Below are 24,853 nucleotides of genomic sequence, written 5' to 3'. Positions count from 1 at the left end.
TAAAGGCAAGTGTTTAAAACATCTAAATATCCAAATATCCAAAATGTCTACAAATATCTAAAATGTATATATATATATATATATATATATATATATATATATATAATGCCTATATGTCCCAACCTTCTAACACATTGGTGGAAGAGGTGGTCCTACCATTGGACACAATAAAACAGCCATTCAAGCGATGTAACAGGAAGGATGGGAGACTGAGACAAAGCCCTTATCCAACACCCTCCTGACTCACTGCCCTGGTGACCACTATATTGCTCCTAGCACACAACTATAGCCAGTACAACCACCAGCAATATTAGTCTTTGTGTTTGTTCACTGTGCTCCTTAAGACATGACATGAGATTCTCCAGACTGACTTGTGATTCCAATGGCCCCTAAGAACAAAGAACTGAGGCAACCACCTGTTCCAAAGAAGTGTACCTGGCTAGATGCCTCACATTGAGAAGTCCCCAAGATCAGCATCAAGTCCTCCATTCACTAAGACCAATCACTTCCTGAAGTTAGCTGGAATGCTTGTAGGCCAATGTGCCTCACTTTAAAGGGACCCTTAGGCATTGTGGCTACAGTGTCCACCTGTAGAGGAAGCAGCTATGGCCATCTCCAGTTCCCTCCCAGAAAAAGATATATCATCTGAATGAGAGCGATACTGCTGTAGCTTAGCAGTGGCTGTAGGGGTGATACTGGGCATCAGCCCTCCCATGTTAAGCAGCTGGTCTTCTTGAATCATTCTTGTGGAATGGGTAGTCTGCTTAACTTGTCTAAGCTTCCCACGCAGTTTTAAACTTTGCACAACTTGATTTTCACATCCACAGAGCCAACATTAGTTGTTGTGCAACTTCCCACTGCAGAAGCTACACAAGTGAAGGCCAGTGAAAATTAGTGATGTATGTAATAGAAATGAGCGGCTAACAAGTGCAGTCTGTATATGAATGTGTGCAGTCCATTAAGATACTAGACCAATACAAACCAAACAGGTTTATAAAAATAAAACTCTAACAACCAGACAGCATGTTTTAATCTTTAGATTTTTTAAAAAAACTTAACACTGGAGCAAGTCTTTTTTTTTTTTTTTTTAATTTAAAAGGATAGGCTTGGAAAAATGTATGAAGATTTTTTTATCATAAAAAAAATGATGTAGTTTCTGCTGAATCTTCTGTTTTATTTTTTAAATTAAAGCATATTTCAGTTTCCCCTATCACCGAAGAAGCATGAAAAATCAATCTCACAATGAAATTTGGTGCTTCTTCCAACTATTAGTTCTATTATGTCAACAATCCACAAGGCAACTTTTATAATCTCCATTATTATTTCTATAGGTTTTGAAGTAAAAGTATCTTTGTGCAATAACTGGGGACAGTTAGAAAACCATTTAAAATACCACAATGCACAAAATATTTAGTATTTATGATTATGTGGTATCATAAATATTTGCTCTTTAAAAATTCACTGGCAAAATTTACATTATTTGTCTCACAGAGGTTTAACAGTCTTTCCTCCAGGAAGCATTATTTCCAAAGAACTTCTCCATGATTCACATACCATAAGATTTGATCAACAAGAATCAAACAAATGAATAGCCATATTGGTTCTTTAGAAAAAAGTAATATTAAAAGCTACAATATCTTCATCTGGATCAATTGATGGGAGATGTTTGATTGTATCACCCATCATGACCAGACAGAATAAAATAATCGTAAATATTTATTCATCCTAGATTGTTGTACCTTTTGTTGTTGGCCTGGTTTTAAGATGTTATGCTATTACGGTCACATCAATTAAATGTTCTGTGATGTTATGGTTTTATGGTTTTAGGAGGCTGTTATCATATGGTTTTATTTCTGTTTTGTATTTCTACCCTGGAATAGCTAGTTTTGAAAAGCAGATAATGAAATGTCTGAATAAGTAATGTCTACGTAACAATTGCCAAAAACGTTTTATGCATGTTTGACTTCAAAACAGCTCAATGAAGTCACTGACAAATATTTGGGAGAGAGAGTCAGAAAAGTGATTAAAGACAAAAAGTTTTATTTGTCACCCTTCTGAGGTAGGCCAGCTCAAGAAACAAACGTTCTAGGGATTCCAGGAAAGCTACTTTAGGGTACATTAACAGAATCTTAAAAGCCTGTCCAAAAGCTTCATTGCCCCTTTTTAAAGACAACGTGGCTAAGGCAAGGCTGTTCTACGTCTCTTGCTCATCCTTTCATTCCCAGGGCTGGGCAACTATTTCACACACACCCCTCCATTTATTGCTCAACATTATTAAAAAAAAAAAAAAACTGGCCAAATGAGGGAAACAGAAAGGAATACAAACTTTGCCAAAAGAAATGCAGGGGCACAATACAAAAGAGGAGAAAAAAGATGCTGAGGAAAATATGACAAAGTACATTAACATCCACAATAAAAAAATGATAATTTAAATAGGTTCAGAAAAGAAAATTGGCAAAGGAGATTATACCACCATTTGTTTTATCTTACTAGCTCTTTTCAGCCTCACACATGGATAGCATGAGTGGCCCTACCAATGGACACAATGAAACAACAGTTCAAGTGATGTATCAGGAAGATAGGCAGACTAGGGCAAAGCTCTTTCCCACTGCCCTCTTGATTCACCTACAGATGTCAAACATGACTAAAGGACGATAAGGGAATTGCATAGAGAGTCAATTAATCATTTGCATCTGTCTTCACTACCAAAGTTGTTGGGCAAATGAGAAAGATGCTTGGACCACCACACAAGATAGCAAGAGAGCAGTTAAGACTTGAAAAGTTGTGGACACCAAAGAAACATTATTTTTTAACATTTTCAGAGCTACGCTAATTAACTTACCCTCTTCCCAAAGATAGCAGGATGGGATTTTCCAGGCTGATGAGAATTTGGAAAGCATCATTCAGATTTTTGTAAGAAAAGTTGTCTGCCGCATCACCAATTACTACACAATTAGGATCTGTTTTATCAATATCAGCAAATTCAGGAATGAGGTCTAAGGAATAATAAACAAATATATATTTATTTCATGACAACGTACGTTTGTTTCCAAGTACACATTAACCCAGGCATAGTGAGTTAAAGCAGCCCAGACATTACCAGAGCTGCATATTCTCTCCTTCAGAAACTATAGTATAAATTTTACTCTATAAATCAAAAACTTAATTGTCCAGTATAGCCAAAACAGTACTATCCACACCCATAAAAGAATTATTAGCAGGCTTCAGACAACCTACATTCTACTGAAATACAAATAAATGCAAATAAAAATTAGAAAATGTAAGAGTGAGCATGTTCAACAGGGACCAAATGCAGGCTAACTGATAGGGATGAAAAAATGCATGCCATATACCCCCATACTGAACACCTTGTCAGTTCCAAAAATCTTGGCCAGAAAGCAGAAGCCATTTGAAAATGGCTTTGATAGCTTGGAAACCAAGCAAATGTGTCTATGATATGGTTAGGAGACAACATTCTTTTGCTGTCAACCTGATATCATGTGGTTGCAGTTCAACATGACGAGAATGATGCTTAAACTAAGAAGAGGATACATCTGCTCCCTCAAGTCATGTTTCTGAATTTCAGGATAACTGGTTGCATGTGAAAAAAGCAGAACTGATAGTGCCTGGAAGCCTAAAAAGAAGGCAGAATTTAAAAAATGCTTCAAGTAGAAAACATTTTGAAACACTTTCTTAGAATGCTTACATTGTCCAAGAGTAAGCAGAATACAATTGCTTGTAAATTACAAGAAACCCTAGTGAAGGTGAAGGTTTTATTTTCATTGTTCCCCAGTATGCCACCTAGAGTCACTTCTCGTGAGATGGGCAGCTATATAAATGTGATTAATAAATAAAAAATAAATTAATAAATAGGAAAGAACAGGAAACAACCTTATTATGATTGTTTCCATATTTGTTTGAGGTGATAAAGAAAAGGACCTGTTTTATGAATCTGGAAACAAGTTCCAGACATGTTTCCAGATTGTTTATCTTGTGTACCAGCTTTGGTGTGAAGATACTATCTTCCAGTAAGCAATTTGCCCCTCTACTCCCACCCTGTGCCAGCTCATTCATGAAGAACTTAGTTCAGATTAAACCAAACTGCAGATTTCTTAATTCAGGTACATTATCAAACCAAGAAATAGGAACACATGCCAAGATCTTCACATCAAAGTTGGCACAGGATGGGAGGTATGAACATTCACCCCATGCTCTGCTTTATGACTTCAGAAAACACAGATTACAGTTCATTCCAACTGGGCCATTTTATTATCCAGTCATTACCCCATCTGCCCACTTCCATTGTTAGTTTGGGGTTCTTTGTTTTGTTTTGTTGACTTTGTCTTCTTAATCTAACCATTAATCCAAAACTAATTTAATGTGTGAAACTAACAGTTTCAGTCCTGAATTATACACATCTAAAGTGAACCTGCGCGACGTTCAAATTACTTAATTTTACTTTACTTCATATGCAACATTTTAAATATTAGCAGACCATCATGCACAAGAAGGTGAGGCCTCAGATTGCGCTGCTTCAGAATTCGACATACTGCAGGTGCTGGAGCGGTGACTTCATTTACCGCAATGTCAAAGCCCAAATGTTGCAACTTTTTTACAAACTTGTCCCGCGTAGCTTGAGTTTCATTAGTGCAAAACTGCAGCTTTAGACCAGATGCCTTGATCCTGTCACAGTAAAATGGTATATTATTAAGTTAATTAGTTACAGAATGCAGAATTTAAATGAATACTTCTGTCAAAGCTTATATTTCTAAATATATGTTAAAAAGTATTAGATGAAATGTGAATCAGAATACCATAAGCAATTCACATTTATGTTTTCTAGTTATAACAAAACATTAGCATATTTATAATACAATATATGCTGGTTGTCACTAACAGTTCAAATTCAAGAAAAAATATATTTCAGTACAAGCGCTGTGGTTAATAACGCCACCTAAAGTGCTGAGATGTCAATTTTTAAAAACAAAACAAGCCCCACTAATTCCATTTAATACACACACACACACACACACACACACACACACACAAACACCTGCATGCATATGCAGGCAGGAACAGCATATAATGAACGGCACAACCAAGTAGCTGGCATTGTGTACAGGAACATCTGCACAGCGTATGGGCTAGACCCCCCCCAAGTCCAGATGGAGATTCCACAGATGATCATGGAGAATAACAGGGCTAAGATCCTGTGGGACTTCCAGATCCAGACAGACAGGCAGGTACTGGCCAATCAACCAGACATCGTGGTAGTAGACAAAGACCAGAAGACACCGGTAGTGACAGATGTAGCAGTGCCAAGTGACAGCAACATCAGGAAGAAGGAGCATGAGAAGCTAGAGAAGTACCAGGGCCTGAAGGAGGAACTAGAGAGGATGTGGAAAGTAAAGGCCAAAGTGGTCCCAGTGATGGTAGGAGCACTTGGGGCCGTGACTCCTAACTGGGAGAATGGCTCCAAAAGATCCCAGGAACAACATCAGAGCTCTCTGTCCAGAAGAATGCAGTGCTGGGAACGGCTATGATACTGCGCAGAGCCCTCAACCTCCCAGGCCTCTGGTAGAGGACCTGAGACTGAGGAAGACACAGACCACCCATAGGGGTGAGAGGGGAATTTTTTTTCATACACAGAGAGAGAGAGAGAGAGAGAGAGAGAGAGAGAATGAGAATTAAGCTTTTTAAATATGTTTACAGTCTGGGGTGAAGACTCCAATTCAAACATTACCATATGTAGTTCATTTCCCTTTTGATTTTGATTTTATTCTGCTCTATCTCAAGGACTTATAATGGAATCTGCCCCTCAGAAAAATGTGCAAATATATGCATCCTTTTCCTGTATCACTGAAATTGCTGAACATTCTCACTTTTATGGGATAGTATCATATACAAAGTAAATGCCAGATGCTATCCACCTTCAATTTAGGAGCATCTTCCAGTTTGTCATGTATTCATTTACACAAATGCAGTTTAGGTAACAGGAATCCAAAAAGAACTTGGCAGTCCAGCACATGAGACAAAATGGAAATCACAATCCCATGGATTTTGGTTTACTCTGTATGTCAAAATAAGGCTATCCAGTTCCCACCAAATGCTTTGGGCCACAACTCCTATCATTCAAGCTGGAATTACCAGCGCTCTGAGATTATAGAAGTTGGATACTATTCCTGCTCTACTTCTCTGAAACAAATTTAAATATATATTTTTGCTACTAAGGAACTGTTTCAAAGTGACACTGCAGTAAGAAAATAAAAGAATGACACACCTCCTTTCAAATACATCAAAATATAAGATTCAAACCTGAAAGCAGCACACTTGTGATTATGATTATTTCACAGTATCTCTGATACATTTCAGATCAACCCTCCGTAAGTACTTCTTTAAAAATGTAGCTCTGCAGTAGAAAAACAGCTCATGTTCATTTAAAATACTGAAACATGTCATCTCCAGATTCCTTCTTTTTGTATGTATTTGTCTTTCCTAATCATAGGTATGTGAATTATCAATTACAGTTAGTGGTTAATTGCCCTTCATAAAGATAGCTATTCTATTTTAAATTAGGCAGTTAATATATTGTAACTAATAGCATCCACTTGTATATTATAAATATATCTTCACTGATTGGAGCAATGAATGTGAGAATTACTCATGAGCTAATGAAGCAATTGAATAAAGAAGCGCAGCGTGTACCCAGGGAATAATTATTGTTAATGAATTATTATGTGACCTTCTCAGAACAATGAACAATTGGAGTGACAGACGACAGCACTTCACATCTGTTATTCCAAATACAGTGTAAACTGAAATATAAGCACGGTCAACATACACACCTGCCCTCACACATATTCACAAACAAAACAACGACTTTAAATGGAATTATATGCAATTCAAAGAACTTCACAAACCTTGCATAAAAAACCTCACGTAAAAAACTAATTAGACTTTCATGTAATGAAAAATTTACATGAAATAAATAATTGAGAGGTCCTGCCTGGATTTTATGGTCATTTGATTGTTAAACTTAAAAAGTCAATGCAGAGAAACCTGGACCAATCCAAATTTCTCAGACAGTGTGCTTCTACTGGTTGAATTGCCCTGATAATTTGTTATCTCAGGTAGAAAAATCCCACCGTCAGAAGACATGGTGAACTATGTTGGTCACTGAGGCAGAAAACTGTGCTCTCTGGAAGTTAAAATACAATCTAAATAAATTCATGTTTTACCCATTCAAAGTGAGGAACATCAGCTGCCTGCTTTGAGTGCCTTACTCCTTCTTGGAGGGGAGGGGGCAATATTACCTACAGGGATGTTTTATATCAGATGAAAAGTATAGGATTAAAAATTGCTTGTGAGTTGAATCCCACTGAGCCTTTAGCTCAAATATAGTCTTGCTCAATGTTCTTACTGCTATTTTTACACGCATATTTAAGCCTGCAAGATACCTTTTCATCTCAAGCTCTTCTGTATTATTCATGGCCTCTTGCCCCTTTTTGACTTTTTGCAAAACTAGAAATGCATTGACTAAAAAAGCAACCCAGCACTCAGACTAAAGCAGGGTTCCTCAACCTCAGCAACTTTAAGATGGGTGGGCTTCAACTCCCAGAATTCCCCAGCCAGCCTTGTTGAAGCCTACCCATCTTAAAGTTGCTGAGGTTGAGGAACCCTGGTTTAAAGCATCCATTATAAAAGTAGTCCTTCATGTTGTTTTAGTTACACTTCTTGCTATTAGCCCACTTGGAAGAAACAGTCATGGAATCATTTGCTTGGAAGATGTTGTGGCTTTTTGTTACTAAGAGGAGACTGGAATACGTACCCCTGAGTCTTACCAGTCATTGTGCAAAGAGCAGCAATAAGACCAAAGAAGTGCATAGGCTAGGGTCACATATCATGACAAACTATGATCTGGTTTGTTTGGGCTTAATCTGTTTTGTGAACCCAGCCATAGTATGTATACCATGGTTTATCCTTCATATGTTATGAAAATAGCCAACTGTGGCTTATTCAAGCAAATTATATGGCAACACAAACCATGGCTTAGTATGATTTGTTCAGCCACAGGGAAATGAAGGCAAATGAAATAAACACAATTTTGCATGCTAATATAAACGCAACCTCAGATGTTCGGTCTTCAAATTTCCAAATAAATTCTCCTTAGCTGTTAAATCTTTCTAAATCTTTTCATCCTGCTTTTGCAAAGGAGCCACAGCAGCAATTTAGCAACAGTGCTTTAACATGATCCTTTGCTATCTCTCTTCCCCATCTGCCAATTTTTGTCACAACCTTTATGTCACCCAACTTGAGAGGGCAAAAACAGGGTTCATATTTAACATGCCCATAAGCTGACCCCAAAAAATGTTGGCAAGGGCAGCTGGCTAAGACTGTCCAAGGTCACTGAGGATGTCCAATAATTGTCCTAACACTTTACCTGTTATGGCACAATAATGAGAGTTTTTTTCATTATTTTCGGGTGAATGAACCTGGCAGATGCTGACAGCCAGCAGATGTGTAAAGTTCGAGGTGATTTGTAAGGGACCAGCTCATCTGACGCACAGTAATTGCATTGTGGGACACTGTCACTCAGATTCTTGTCCTGTTCTGTCAGAATGAGGTAAAGGTCAGTTCAAAGAACTGGTATAACATCAGAGACAGCTCCTCACTGAAATTTAAAATATTTTCATACATCGCCTTCATGCCCAACCCAAAACATAAGGGTATCAAAACTATGCCCACACTTGCTGGTGATAATTGATTTGGGAAAAAATAGGGATTTGCAGTAGCTTGCTTTATTGTTTTCAATGTTGCTTGCAGATGTTTTGCTTCCTTATTCATCTCTCCATTTACTCCCCTAACAGAGACATTTCTTTCTTGATAATCTACCCTTTATCTAAGGAACTCAGAATAAGATACAGGAAGTATCAAACAGACTTTCAAATGGAGAGGTACCTTTGGCAAAAAGAAATCTCACTACCTGCTTATTTAAAAAACTGATATCCCACGTGCGTATGCATCACTCAAAGTCGGACACTACCTCTCATATGCCAATAGCCTGCAATGTGATGAAAACATGCGACAGAAATTCAGAGAAACCCAGCACTCAGAAATCCATGACAGATGCGCACATACCTTCCTTTAATATAGAAATGGAAACTCAACCCACTAGGTTTCCAGGCTTGGTTTGGAGGTAAATTGTAGTTTGCAGGAAGTATTTATACAGATTTCTGAAAGTTTGCAGCTTATGAAAATATTTCCTAAAGTTTTGACCTTCCGGGAGATCTTATTAGTTGAAAACAGCTTAGCAAACTTGTATAGACAGTACATTCTTCAGTTATCAGAATTTTTGAGTGGCCCAGGATGTCCCTAATTCCACAGAAACTGGGAAGTTAACACACAAAATGTTAACCAAAAGTGTCTGCCATACAGTATATATATTGCTGATTCCGAGCAGTTAAAAGATAAAGCCCTTGATCAGAACTGGACAGGATTCCTCAGACCGAATATTCTTTTGCCAAAGCTACAGAATACTATAGGTGCACTACAAATTAATCTTTATTATTCATATTTCTTATTCTTCAAGTTATCATTTAAATTGTTACTAATAGGCAGCCAATGTGTTCCTGGAACCTTTGTAGTAATCAAGAAAAATCTTATACGAATCTGCCTGATTATGACAGTAAAATCAGCTAATCTAGATACTGTAAGTGGAAGAGATACTGAAATACTAGTAGATGTACAGTATTAGGTATATCCACATATTTTTAACACTATTGCTTCTGCACACAAAACTATGAAGTTTTCTGTTACTTTTAGGTACGAAACTATACTAACAAGAATATGTTTACTTTGAACTTTAATATCTCTCCTTAATAACACTCTCCCAAATTCTCTTTCATAGCACTTTTCCTTGTTGTCTCATCCTTGATAACCTTGAGTCATTATTTTCAGTTTCATTTTTATATTCTTTTGCCTTTGCTCTAAAACCTTTACTATTAAGCTTTCTTTGTTTGTGTTCACAGACAATGACCTCCTCTCCTTTCCTCTCTTTTGTGATCCTTTCTTCAGTTCTTTCTCATTTACTTGTTTTTTTACAGCAAAGAAAGACCAGAGTCACAGGGAAGGATCAAGCTCCTGTATAAGGAGAGTATTGGAGATCAGTATTTCTACATGCAGCAAAAAACTGGGCCACATAAGAGGTTAATTTTTAATGAGCATGGATTGTACAGACCAACAAAAAGATGCCAGTTAATAAATGTAGCATGCTATTTGAAAAAAAGAACCATAAAGGTAAGTCACTTGGTCATTATAAGAGAAAGTTACTCTTTCTGTTGGATGAGATTAAAACTCTCCATAGCAATATTTGGATCCTGAATGGCATACATTCTGAAATTTATTTTTTTATCTTTATTTATTTATCAAATTTGTATGCTGTCCAACTCCAATGAAATCTATTGGAACATGACCATCCACCACCAAAAGGCAACAGGATTCAGTTAAGGTTGAAACTACAGAATGCAGAATGTGAGATCATGAGATCTCCATTCCAAGGCTCTAAGGACTTAACTACCATAGAAGAAGCTGAATTGAAAGCTTAACAGTAATAACAAGTCCAGCAGAATAAACCTATTCCCTCCAACTGGTAAGAGACCAGCAAGACTGTTCCACAATACTCTGATGAGCACAAAATTCAAAAGAAATGTCATTGTTCAAATGCAATACAGTAAATATTAATTAAGCAACAATTTACTGTCCCAAGGTTTGTCCCCTTATCTTACTTAGAAGATTTAATGCAACATTTACTTGACTAACCAGTTAGATCAACAGATTAAAAACAAATAACATATGGTAGACAATAGGCATCGCCCCTTTTGTCACACAGGGGACAGCCTCTTTCTCTTCTAAAATAAGAGATGCCCATTGCAAGACATACACTCATCTTCTGAAGCTAAATTAGAATTCCTGTCTTCATATGCAAACATATGCATATTTGATCAATCAAATGAGACCAACCAGATTTTTTAAAAAACTGGAGGAGGCTCCTGGTTTTAATGTATTAATCATGATTATGCAGCCATCATTTGAGTCCTCTGGAATGATGCCACAAAACGGCACACACATAATTAAAGCAGCCAGAAAAAGCTAAGCCAGAGTTTGGGTGTAGCCTTGACAATACAATACAGGTACTTATTTATTTTACCTCTTTACCATTTTTAAATCACATCTGAAACATGCATATGAAAACCAGCCATATTTGATTTGGCCACTTTCTTCTTGTACCAGCTGAAAATGCATTTCTTCAACTGAATCTCTGCTGCAGCTTCACGGATGTTTCTCATTCTATCGTGGTGGTGTTTCTGCTGTCCTGTATAATGATTTTACCTTGTTACAATTTTATACAGCTTTATGCTTTAAATCTTGCTTTTATGCCTCCGATGGCATTGTTATTTATGTATTTAGTTATACTAAAAGTAGATCTAAATAAAATAAACTAATAGCATAAGTTGCAGCCATGAAAGACAGCAAAATCCTGTAAGGTAAAACAGGATTGTTCCATAGGGCAGGAAACATAATACTATGCTGGAGGTACAAGTTCCACTTGTGGTAGCAACAGTCTTGTGTTGTTGTGCAATAACTCTTCAGTCAGCCAAATGTGAGAAAATCAGATGGAACTGGAATGCGCTTGGAGATCAGTGGAACGAGTCAGAGTTCTATGCTCAGGTGGCTGACTCTGATTCCCATCATGTCCATGACATCCTGAAGTGCATCTGCGCAGCCCCCAAATTAACATTCAGATCAATTTTTAAGAAATGACCAACATTTCACAAGATTGCTGAAACTGTATAAAAGTTCAGCTTCTGTGTGAGAGATTTACAAGATAGTAATGCTAAAATCTCATGATCTGGTGAGATCTGGAGCAATTGAAAAATTGTGGGGGATGTTTGCATCATTGTACAATGACTGCATCATCATTATTACCTCCATTCCACAGTCACAATGAAAGAAAGGAATTTGACTACAGTAATGCTATGAAAATATATGGTATAACAAGAAAGGAATAACATCTCCACAATTCCTGCCTTGGCAACTGGCTGGTCACTATAGGAAGAAAGGACGTCAGATTAATTAGGCACATGTGGCCAGTCCTTGTGGTTTTAAGATCTTTATAGGCTCTCAGAATGTCTTCTAAAGTTGTCACCAAATTGTAGTTTATTAGATTACCAATTATTTCCCAATTACCAAAACATAATTGGTGACAGAAGGGAAACATTAAATACATGGGGGCACAATTATATTAACACTATAATTCATTTAATTTTTAATTACATTTTAATGAAATTAAATCAAATTTTGTTTTTGTCCTAGCTTCATGGTTATGGCAAGGCTGCTGCCAGCAAAGCTCTCCCAGGTAGCCATTAGCCCAAAAGAATGTGTGCTTCCTTGATTAATGTGTGTGTTCTGTTACTGAAGTAGGCCCACACACTAGCCAACAGAAATATTGAAAGAAGAAACTTATTTTAGATATTCTAGCTTTTTTCATTCTTATGCAAAGTTGATATTTAAATATCCAGCATGGGTGTTTAGAAACCAAAAATCATTAACTACCCTCTCAGGAAAGGACCCAAATACAATACAACTGGAAGCTAATTCTACAAGTAGTTCTTATTAACAAATGCAGCCTGTGGCAACTGGAAAACTCACAGATGAATTCTGACAAGGATACACAAATTGTTACTTTGATCCTATTGTTCTAATTTAAAGCATGAAACTAGTTGCCTAGTTTTATTAGGGTTTATTATCTGTTAAGTGCAAGTGAGTAATGATTAAAAGTTCACCAATTAATCCCCTGATCTTTGAATTTCCAGCATAGTTACAGGATCTAAGTGTAAATTTTATGAAAAAGTTTATTTTTGCAGATCAGAAAGTCTTTCCCTATTTCTCTCTAACAACCTTGACAGTTGAGCTATTATTTTGTGTGAGCAGCCCAGGAAATAAATTTGTCATTACTACTATTGTGAGCTGTCTTAATCACAACATTTTTATGGATAATATAATCCGGTAATCGTATTACACTGGCCTTTGTTTCATACTGATGGATAGCTAACTGTTTGCCTTTGAAGTCACTAATTATAATCTATAAAAGCCAATCGAATCCAATACAACACTTCCACTGTGAAATCATTATTACACTTTGTATATAAAGAGCATCTGTTGGTAAACAATTAACTAGGGACTAACAGAAAGGAAGCAATTCTTTGCCTCGTTTTAATCATCACTTAGCTAATGCCTTTCAACAAGAAATAAAGAGAACAGTTTAGTCAGCTGTAGTTCTTTTTAACACACAGATTACTACAATTCTGAAAACCTCTGATAAGGGTTTTCTGTGTTCATTCCTTCTGGAACAATAATATTACCAGTCTGCTTTTGGATGTACTTCAAGGTGTTGGTTGTCTCCTTTAAAGCCCTTCAGGGGTTAGGACCTGGGTATCTTCAAGACCACCTATTCCCAGGGGCTCTGCCAATCTGTTAAGATCTTCAAGAAGGGGCTCTCTCTGGATACCGACCTGGAGGGAGTGTCATCTGCAAGGACCATAGAGTAGGGCCTTTTCAGTCACTGCTCCCTTCTCCGAAACAGCATTCTTCTGGAGATCAGATTAATTTTTAAAAAATAACTGAGACCTGGCTTTTCCAGCATGCCTTTGGGGTCTGAGACATTCCTTTGATTCTTCCCACAGGGAAAGTGTTTGTATTGGATTGGTTGTTAGGGATCCTGTTAGGGAATTCTGAATATGAATATGAATATGAACACACACACACACCTTCTGTACCTTGCTTTTAATCCAATGACTATATCATGCATGTATGCTCCTCTGGGTCAGCTATGACTAGGGTAGCATGTAAGTAGGTAAGTAAATAGCTAGCTTGGTCTAATGGGAAAATACATCTATGAACTATTGTCACTCTTCACACAGAACATTAATATAACCAATTGAAGAGTCACAGGATAGCTTTAAATCTGAAGTACCCTGTCAGTCCAAATAACTGAGTATCATTATTTGACAAAAGTCTATTTTAACCTCACTATACGAACTCTCTGACCACTACTCTGGAGGCACTGTAAGGGTCTATAAAGCAGGTTAAAAGGCACTGAAGCTGAAATAGACTATCCTGACCCACTAACTGGGGAGGGTGTCCATTACGCACAAATGTCAGTTAAATACTGAAATAGTGATGTACACTGTTTGCACATTAACATTATGCAACTGACACCAATTATACAATTTGTGTTATTTATCTGGAATGAGGTTCCACCCAAGATCTGTATGGCCCCCATTCTGTTGTTTTAGAAGAACTGCGAAGACCTGGCTTTTCATCCAGGTCTTTGGAGAGGGAGAAGGAGACCGGTCACTACATCACACTTGCCATCTTTTATGTTTTATTGATTGTAATTTCTTTGATTGTTGTGAGCCGCCCAGAGTTGCAGAGAGTTGGGCAGCATACAAGTTTAATAAATTATATTATTTGTGTTATTTTAAATCATTTCTATAATAATGTCATTATACAAATGATGTCCACTGCTGCAGAAATTTGGTCCATTGCATGTAAAGTCACATTGCCAAGTTCTAGCTTCAAGGCAAGCTTACATTTTGTCACGTCTCACTTTTTTCAGTAAATACAAAAAAAAATTAAATGCAAATACATAGTTTGATAGACATTAATAAAAATTATTTTGGTATAATATGTTGCATTAAAGGATTTCCATGTTCTTTTATGCTTCAAAATGCCAGGAAACTATGGCTAAGGGCCATGCCATTAAGAGACATTGTTTTAGACAACTTGGGTATAAGGTATATGATCAAACATTCAAGTGTTTCCACTAGAATGGAGTGGTTGAATGTTTCACCTAAATTCCTTGGTTCTGTCTGCGGCAACCACCAATTTTGCCCTACAAGTTACCATTACTAACAAAAAATAATGGGAGCTGATAAAACTGACACAACTGAGCTCATGAAATGCAAGGCAGAATCAAACCAAGCATGTGCCACACCAAACCCATCACAAATTATAATTGAGTCATTATTTGTTTATTTATCTATCACCTTCAAGTCAGTCTTCACTTCTGATGACTGCCTAGACAAGTCCCTTCAGTTTTCTTGACAAGAATTCAGAAGTGGTTTGCCATTGCCTGCTTCCTAGGGCTGAGAGAGAGTGACTGGTCCAAAGTCACCCAGCTGGCCTCATGCACAAGCCAGGACTAGAACTCACCGTCTCCCAGTTTCTAGCCTGGTGCCTTAACCACTACACCAAACTGGCTCTTGTAATTAGGTCATACACTTGCCTTCTTAATAAAAACTGTAAACATATTATACCATTGCTAATGCAAAGGTTATAGTAGTTCTTCCCTTTGAACAACATGAAATACCATCTCCAAACAATACATTGTAAACAGAGAAATCAGCTAACAAAGTTTAATCCAAAAGAATCTACAAGGGTTTAAAAAAAAAAAAAAGCCTGACACAAAAACATCAAATTGAAGGAGACATTGAAGTCTAAATTGCTCATAATGTCATCCTTTCTGTGTCAAAGTTGGAACAGTTCATTCTCAAGTGCCTCTAGTGTACTCCCAAATTTTGAATTAATCCACTCAACTGTTTACGCACATGCCAAAAAAGGTACTGCTCCCTTCCAATTTCCATTTATACTACTTTTAAATCAAAAGAAGACAACCTTGAATTGAAGACAATCCTTCCTCCAAAAGGAAGAATAGAACTACCATGTTCCCAGCAAATCTAGGATGGGAATGTGGAACTTCTCATCCTCCAATTTTAAAGATAAATTATTGGGGAGAAACATAGTTTTTCTTTTGGATAAGTATAGAAATTACCATTTGTCTGCCATGCCCTTAACACAGAACTGGAACTATGGCTCTGTAGACATACCCTGTGGCCTTTTTTATTTTTAGTATAGAAAAGGATCACTTTCTCCCATCAGAAGCTACAGAGAACCCAACCCTGAACTTTCAGTTTTATTTGTAATGCCCAAATGATGATTTATCAGAAGCATAGCTTGAAACATCTCTCTGGTATTAAAAATATCTAGCTCTTCTCAGAGTATTCTCAGACTCTGAAGTGAATCCCACCTATCCAGGGTAGAATTTGGGCTATGTTGAACAGCTATAATAGGCTTAATTGGGCTAAGATTTTGTCTGAGCTATATAATCTGCCTAGTTCTTTTGATATGTGTTCATCAATTCCAATTTCCAGACTTAGTCCCAAGGCCCAGACTTCCTACCACACTGCCTCTTCCTGGTTCACTACTGATAGCTGTCTGCAATTCAATCTTAACACTGAATACTTGAAAGTCTTACCCATATCTCAACAGTCCCCCAAGGCAGAGTTTGCATGAGGAATGTACTGTGTGGCCCAGGCTGTCCACAGTTACAGCTATAGCTATTCAGAAGCAATTCTTAAAATCATGAAAATGAAAGCTGTACTGATGCAGATCTCTGAAAACACTGGTTTCTATGGAAGGCCTTAGAGCATGCAAGCTCCTGATGTTGGGGACAAAGATCTAAACAGGCATGGCAGAGTTATACAATACCAATCCTAGTTCTTCTATTAGCTCAACAAGGAAAAAAATTAAAACTGTATGCTCAACCACATTAAAACCATGCTGGAGTTACAATAAGAAAAGAACAGATTCTTTTGAGCGGCTGATGGCATAGTTAAAAAATAAGACAATACTACGGGATAGCTTGCAAGATGTGAAATAAACAATTGGTTATAATGCAGCCACAGCTCCAGGACATGTTTTTCTTTTAGCACCAAAGACCTAGTGGTTAATTTACTAATTACTGCAAGGACAACAAAGCACAAATCAGAATGATTAACATTGTCCCAATTGTGAAAGAACTGAGATGACGCTCTTGGCAGGTGCAATTGACAATTACCATGATGCATTTTAAATGGAAGATAGGAGTAGATTATACATAACTGCTTGATTGGGGAAATGGTGCCTTTTTTGAGACTCCAGAACAGGATTAAACCACAGGAAACTGTCAGGAAGAAATGTTTATGATATCAAGGCTATAGTTCTACCATATGTACCTTAGAGTAAGTAACAATGAACACAGTAAATAAGGACTGGACATTTTAATTATTATTTTGGTTTGCTGCTTTATTTATTTATTTAAATATTCCAAGTATATTTGGTAAACTTTCTTGGCAAAAAATAGTGCATTTTCTTTTACTTTTTCACTAGTTCTTGGTCTATTTCAACTAGGGTATAACAAAAATGCTTATTTACAATAAAAGCAAGCAGTAATAGATTCTGCTTACAGTAGTTAGAAAGATATGAAGTGGCAACATTTATCTGATAAACTTTTAAACTGCCAACTTCCAGAGGCTTTAAGACACTTTATAGTATTATAGTATAGTATTATAGTATATATTATAGTAATATTAAAATCCTTTATTAAAAAGTTCATCAAAAAAGAATGCTTTCAAGGCTTGCTTTAAGGTCAACACAATTGTTAATCACGTTTCTAATCGGAAGAATGTTACAGGCATCAGTGCAGGGGGGGGACATTACATGCATGACATCATCATGCAAATGATGTGAATTACATCCTGCATTTAATTCACATCATGAGCTCATGACATGACTGATGTATATTATATATTTGGCATCATTTGCATGATTATGTCATTGTGGCTTCTACTGAATGCCTATTGTACCAATTCAGGAAGGGTTGATAAGAAGGCAAAAAAACCCATTCCCTTAGAACTCATGCCAATCAAACCAGTGGCAAATAAAACCACCTGACTTTAATAAGCAGTGAGAAATAGGCTTTCCAACAGATGGACCTTAAGTAACCTTAAACCTTACAAGTTTAATAAATTATTATTATGTTTAACTATTGAATGCATTCACTTATACTTTTCACTGTATCTAGAAACAAACTGACAGCTTAAATAATTGTACACACACATTTGATACATTCGTGGAATGGCCCTGTTGGGTTATCCCAGAAACCAATCTGGCAGGCACGTTCTGTACAATTTATGGTTTGCCAAGTATATACAATGGCAGCCTTGCTACAAGACCACTGTAGTAGTTAAGCTTAGAGATTACTACCATATGCTTAGTTGATAATTTTGATAGTCAAAATTCTATGTTACATATTCTAAGCAACCATAATGAGATACCCAAGCAAGGTATGTTACAAAACAGTCACATCTATTCAAATAAATTATTACCATTATTACAGTGTTCTCTGTAACCACGATTTTTCTATATAGATTATGCACTCTCTAAAAGAGGAAAATATAAATTTAAAAAAGAATACTGAAGACTCCTGATCTTAAAATACGGTATTATCTTGACTAATCCACTGCTTTAGCCTTCCTTTTCTGCTGTAATACAGCAGATTTAATACATATATTTCTGCTGTGATAGCTGTTATTTAATATTTGACTGAATTTGTTATACTTCATGACACAGGCTAAATAAAGAGGAAAAATTTGGGGTCATCCCTCATGGGGTCTTACAGTTTGGAAACGTTTAAACGTTTGGAAATTTGCAACATAAAGCAGATGCACATAGGGAATATGATAATAAAGTACCATTATTTTTTTTTAAACACGTCAACAATTTCCAACCCTTCCATTCATAGGAGGTTCTTTGTAGAGAAGTTTCCAAGACTATCCATACTTTCTCTGTGAGGTTATTTCTCCCCTTCTTCCCACCCCAACTGTTTAAATTGTTTTACAATTCCAATTGGTCTACCTCTTTTTGCAATCCTGCCCTTGTAAGACTCTGCAGGCATCTTATTCTAACATGATCATCCAGCTGCTCCACCATGTCATGGTGCCCTAGATTTCCGCTCCCCTTCTAAAGAGTCCTGTTGAAAGTTGTGCTAACAGATGCCGAATACGGGCCAAACAACAGGATGTTGTAAATGTCCAACCGCTGTGGGCTTTTCAGATGTATATGCTAATAGGTATGCTATCAGCACACAGCTGTAAATGCAAATAACAGGTCTGAAGCACGGTATTTTTATTGCTCTTTAACCACCTTCTGTATTGCAACTGGGCAACTCCTCACTGGTTCCAACATGAAAAGCAAATAGCTTACTTCATCTTGAGGCTGTGTAAACCAATCAGAGCAATAATGGCGTAGAACAGAGGAGATGCTATGGCTGATTGGATCAAGGCTTTCAACTAAAGATTCTTACTAGGGTTCTTGTAGGCTGTCACAGTAAAGTGCTCCATACAATTAACTGCTAGTAACAGCAAAGCATAAAAAGTGTGGTCACACTTCATAACAAATTACTGACAGCTAACATAATCAACATATGCTCTAATAAGAAAAAATAAAGATGTCCTGTAGCAGCTTAGATACTAAAATTTATTTTTACATGTTACCTCCTTTGGAAGGTAATAAAACAATGAGAGAAATGGCAAACCTCTATTAGCCTCAAGCAAAAAGAAAGCCCTTTTAATTTAAATTGGACTTTCCCTCAAATAAGTTGATATATGGTTGCCACCAAAGTATTACATTCATGACAATTTAAGTTGAAGATCAGCTGTTTTAAAAAAATAAGTGGGTTAATCTGTGTAAGCTAGCCATAAATCAGACATACCATAAAAAGAAAATTCAGCAGAGAATTTGATTATTCTGGCAACTGCATGCATCCTGTCAGGCTTTAAATTATGAAAAACTATACGTTCATATTAAAAATAGTTTATCTACACTTGTTTCATTCTCTCTCTTGTAATCAACTGTAAAAAGAAGGTTTTTTTTTATAATTAAAAAAATATGTTTTCTTTATAATGGGCTTTAAGCAAGTAAACAAGCTACTACTGAATAATATGCCAGTTTCACATTTTAATTAACACACGTATTGTGAGATTTTTCTTTTATATGCCTCTTATTAAAAAGCTGTTATAAAGCAGAAGGAAAAATCTTATGTGGACTCATGTATATGTATATAGTATTTATCATCTTGGTGCTAAAAAAGAGGTTAAGATGAATGACTTCTGCTAACAAACATTTACAATATAGGTGGCTGTTACAGAACTCAACACACACTTTTTTGAGACAAAGCTTATTATCAGTGATGCTTTCAATGCAAAGATAGTGAAATGCTGACTATAGGCATTTCTAACAAAATTAATCAGACATAAACTTAAGAGAGATGTAACAAAACTTCCCAGTGTGGGCTGGCTGAACAAGCTTAATTAACAATTCTGATAATCATCTTTTCTGATTTAAAGTATCAGACTCTTCCAGATAATTGGCAGAGAATCAATACTGAGATGCCTTTGAGCAAATTTCAGCTCCAATTCTACCAATGCAGACTTAACCCAAATCTGTTTCACTGTTTAGTGATTGAGCTTCCTGGGACCAATAATTAGAAAGCATGTCAAAGCAGACTTTGAAGATGCAATACTGTATATTTCTCTCTTCTTCCCTTGAGTCAAATGAGTATATAAGCCAGATTAATTGTTAAATATTAACCCCAAATAAAGAATTAGGACTGGCTGGTTTCCAGAACGCCAACATCTTGCATTTAGCTCAAAGACTCTGATAACATTTCAATCAACACAGCTTATATTACTTTAAGTTACATTTCAATTTAAGTTATCTGTAAAATATAATTTAATATCTTGGCATCTATACTTACAAAATGTATTATATACAGCATGAAACAATAAGCAGTTATTTTGTACCCAAAAATATTGAAAAGAAAAAAGAAAAACAAAATCAGAGAAATATAATGCAAACAAAAACACCCCTAATTCCTCTTAGAATGCTAAAACAGACATGCTGGTTTAGATAACTTATAACATTTGTCCAGTATTAGCAGAGTACATTGAATATAATATATGGTTGCAAAAGCAAATAGTAAGAACTTAAAATCTGTCAAACAAGGACAAACATTAGCATTCTTGATGCAAGTCATGATTGTTGAACAGCATTTGTATTTCAGTGAGAGAACAGGAATATATTGTGCTTCCCAATTTAAAAAAAAAGTCAATATTCTGTTATGGATAAGAACATTTGGGGAGGAAAAACAGTATTTTATCATGTAGACAGCCACCATAACATGACTCCCATAATCATTAGGCAGCTTTGGTTTGGGGCTGATGATGGGAGTTTTAGCCAATGTATCTGGAGGGCATCAGATTAAGTCAGGCCTGCACAACATGCAGCCCCCCAAAGGATTTCATGAAGCCCGCATCACTCGTGAGCGCAAGGTCCGAAAATGCAGTAAATATATATATTTTTTAAATAAAATTTCTGCGATGAACTGTCGCAGGGGTGATTTCCAGGAAATAACCAATCAGCCCTCAGCCTGTGCACGCTGACACATTAGGACGGTGACGAGGGCGGCAAAATTACTCACCGAAGCAGCTCTGAGAGAACGGCCATTTTGATAATTGTAAATTTTACAAGACTAATACCTTTGTAAAATGGATGATCAAAAGAAGCAGAAGATCAAATCAGAACATAGATAAACTGATTGCTGACAAGAAGTATAATACGTCCCATTAACGAAATGTAAATGGTAAGAAAACCTTAAAAATATATTCAAACTTACCAAAGTAATTTTTTTTTTAAGTAATAAGTATAATAATTGAAATTTCCCTTTTTTATAATATGGTTTATTTTATTTGCAAAATAGTTTAATCATTAGTTATACTATAATAATTATAGTACAATTAATGATTAAACTATTTTGCAAATAAAAAACATTATCCCATTATTATAACTTTACTTGGAAAGTGAGGCGCTAAAAACCTATCTGTAGCCCTAAGATGTTTAGCCTATTTAATTTCGGCCCTTACCTACTTCCAAGTTGTGCAGGTCTGGTTTAAGTAAAAGCTGTTACTGTATAAGAAAGCATTAGAAAAACTATGCTTATTATTCCTTCCAATCCATCAGATGTTGGGGGGGAAATTGTAAAGGGGTCAAGATAATAACCCCTTATCTATCTGTCAGCATAATAATTCTCTGAAAATTGAACAGGATAGGATCAAATTTGGTGTAGGTAGGTAGGTAGGTAGGTAGGTAGGTAGGTAGGTAGGAAGGAAGGAAGGAAGGAAGGAAGGAAGGAAGGAAGGAAGGAAGGAAGGAAGGAAGGAAATTTTAAAATGGGCTGGATCTGGCCAGGAGCGAAGAAGAAAAAGATTTTCCCCAAATTCCTTCAATGAATCCCAATAGGAGAGGCCAAAAGAGGTGTCGGTTCAAAATATTGCTGACTCCTCCATTCTAAGCATCCCCATCAGGTGCACAGAGCAAAGAAATGCCCATCTTTTCTTTCCTCATGCAGATGCATGCACGCATACAAAATTAGCTAGAGGAAAAAAATAAAGGTATCTCCAGTGTTCACTGTTAATAAAAGGATTGAGAAGAATTCCAAAAAACCAATTAATTCATGTTTCCCCTACCTTGTTATTTTACTCAGAACCAAGTCCCACTGTGTAAATGGGCACAGAGCTGCAATGCTAATCAGAACAAGATTCTGCCAGGATCTATACAGAGGGCAACAATAGTACCATATTAAAGCGGTTAATCTTGTAGGTGTTGCAGTCTCTGTGGTATATGCTTTGGTATGCAGCAGAAAATACATAATTTATCTAAAAAAATCAGGGAGAGATGCACACATACAGAACCTGCCTTTAGCTAGAGTTATTATCTAAATGCTAAATATCTTTGCATTATCTTTTTGGCACATAGCACAAAAGCATGTACTGTACTTATTATTTGGGTATTTATTTAAGAGCAAAGTAAATTCCAGTGAAGAGAACAAGGGGTATTCCCAGGTAAGCATATGCAGGATTCCACACTAATTTTTAAAAAATGGAATTATAATTTGTTGTGGGGGTGTATTACTAGGTTTTATTTGTTACGGTGAGCCACCAAGAGTCTGCTTTGATTACAGCAGGATATAAATTTGATTAATAAAATAAAAGCACTCCATAAAATCATAGTACTGTAAATGTCATTCCGCCAAGTCGGGGTATCAACTAACACCATAATGAAGGCTTAACTGCAGGGGAGAAAAAAATGGACTATTCACACATTATGCTATGATTAAGTTTGGGTTTAAAGTGCTGTGTAAATCATCCGTGTAAGTGGTTTGGAGTCCGCGGTTTGCAGCTTGGCGCCGTATGTGAATCTAGCCCTGGACTAATAGCAGCTAGTGGCTGAGCTCGCACCCCAGGATAAACCTTGGTTTATTTAACTATAGTTAGATTGACATCTGCAACTGGTTGCACAAGCCACAGAAATACGCACACGCCCTTTCTTGAAGCCCGGAGCGTAGGAAGGGCTTCTCCCAGCAAGTCCACCCAAACCGGTGGGACTTAAAACGAGCACCACCAGCAGGACCTGCCCCGTCGGTGGCGGGAAGGAGGACAAAAAGCCTCGCAGCCAGTTGCTGCAGGCCTCCCACTTACTTTTTTACAGCTTCTATAGATCCAGGAATGGGGACTCCGCCTCCGTCGCCTCCACTATCGTAAAGCACCCCGCTAATATCTAACAGCACTCCCTCTACACCCGACAAGGCTTCGCCCCCATCAGCCATAACGGAGAATAAGCCCCGCCCCCAGCTCAGCAAGAGCCTGCTTATGGAGACACACCCGCCCACAAGACTGCGGCCGCTCTTCCTGCCTGCGAAGGCCCCTGGGAAATGTAGTTGGCACTCCACCCGGGCGATTCCTGGGGCTGCAACGCCGGAGAAGTTAATAGGGAGCTTCTCGCTAGACCAACGATGACGGAAGGGAAGAAGGGAAGGGAAGGAGGGGCCGCCCGATCGACTGTCATCCCGAGTCCTGTGGAGGAGACTCGGCAACGCGCCTTTAGGGACGTGCCCATTTTCTTCGTTCCTCCGGACAGCTCAGGTCTCCTCGCGGGACCTTCCTGCTGGGGAAGCCTGAGCCCCGGAGATGCCTCTCGCGCTCTGCTTGCGCACCGGTGCGGAGAGAAGAGAGCGGAGACCTACGCCCAGGTGTGGGGCTTCTTCCCGCAAGGCGCAACAGCCTCATCGTGTCGCGCGTTCACCTTTGGGCGGCCGACCGCGAGGGAGCCGAAGCTCTCCTCTGGACTCCTCCGGCGCCCGTCCCTACCCCTCGGCCAAAGAGAAGCGGAAGCAGACCAGCAAATGGATTGGAAGTGAGGCTAAGGCGCTACTCCTTACCGGCCAAGATGGCCAGGATGTGGTGCTGCTGGGGGCAAAGCACAAGGAGGAGCCTCATTCCAAAGCCAGCGCGTAGAAGATAATAGCTGTGGGTTCAAATTGTGTGCTAAATCAGTTTGTCATAACCATGGTTTGTTGAGTAAGCCATGATGACTAGGCTTACAAATATGCTAGCCTTAAACCATGCTTTACAGTGACAATATGGCTTGTGTAATGTGCAAACCCAGTTTCTGCCTAATGTAAGACTGCTCTATTCCTCACAACTAACTGTTTTGTCCTACCTGCTGGGCTAGTGAAGGTGAGAAATACATTTCTCAACCTGTCCTGCCTTAAGTGCCAGAACTGTTATATATCTGTCCTCATACAGCAGCATCTGCCATAATCCCCAATCACAAGATATAGGCAATGACATCATGACACAAATGTCACTCTTACATACTTGGGAGAGTTTGGCAATCTTGTATGATGTTTGATTTTGCAATACTGCAAGCCCACTTAGGTACAAATACCTTGCTGACTTAAGTTTTGTATCATGCTAAGCAATCTGTTATTAATCATGATTTATTGAATAAACCATAAACATTAACCATAGGTTATAAAACTGCGTTGGCTAGGTCAAAACAAATTGCAATATAGTGT

At 37.5% G+C, this 24,853-nt stretch overlaps 1 protein-coding gene across 2 annotated transcripts in view; it reads right to left on the bottom strand.

The window, feature by feature from the left end:
• LHPP (phospholysine phosphohistidine inorganic pyrophosphate phosphatase) overlaps positions 1-23,631 on the bottom strand; it is a 146,831-nt gene extending 123,200 nt beyond the window's left edge. For both annotated transcript variants that reach the window (XM_088131760.1, XM_088131761.1), the window contains exons 1-3: positions 23,475-23,631; positions 4,496-4,683; positions 2,843-2,996 (exon numbers count right to left, since the gene is read on the bottom strand). In XM_088131760.1, coding sequence (XP_087987886.1) covers positions 2,843-2,996; positions 4,496-4,683; positions 23,475-23,602 — 470 coding nt within the window. In that variant the 5' untranslated portion in view covers positions 23,603-23,631. The remainder of the gene's footprint in view (positions 1-2,842; positions 2,997-4,495; positions 4,684-23,474) is intronic.
• Positions 23,632-24,853: the final 1,222 nt, after the last annotated feature.

The sequence above is a fragment of the Python bivittatus genome, unplaced genomic scaffold (genome assembly GCF_059951505.1).
Source record: "Python bivittatus isolate LINGU-HERP-01145 unplaced genomic scaffold, Pbiv_v1 ctg000980_np1212, whole genome shotgun sequence".
Classification (NCBI taxonomy): Eukaryota; Metazoa; Chordata; class Lepidosauria; order Squamata; family Pythonidae; genus Python; species Python bivittatus.
The sequence above is the reverse complement of the archived record's forward strand: the minus strand, read 5'-3'. Positions and strand labels throughout refer to the sequence as shown.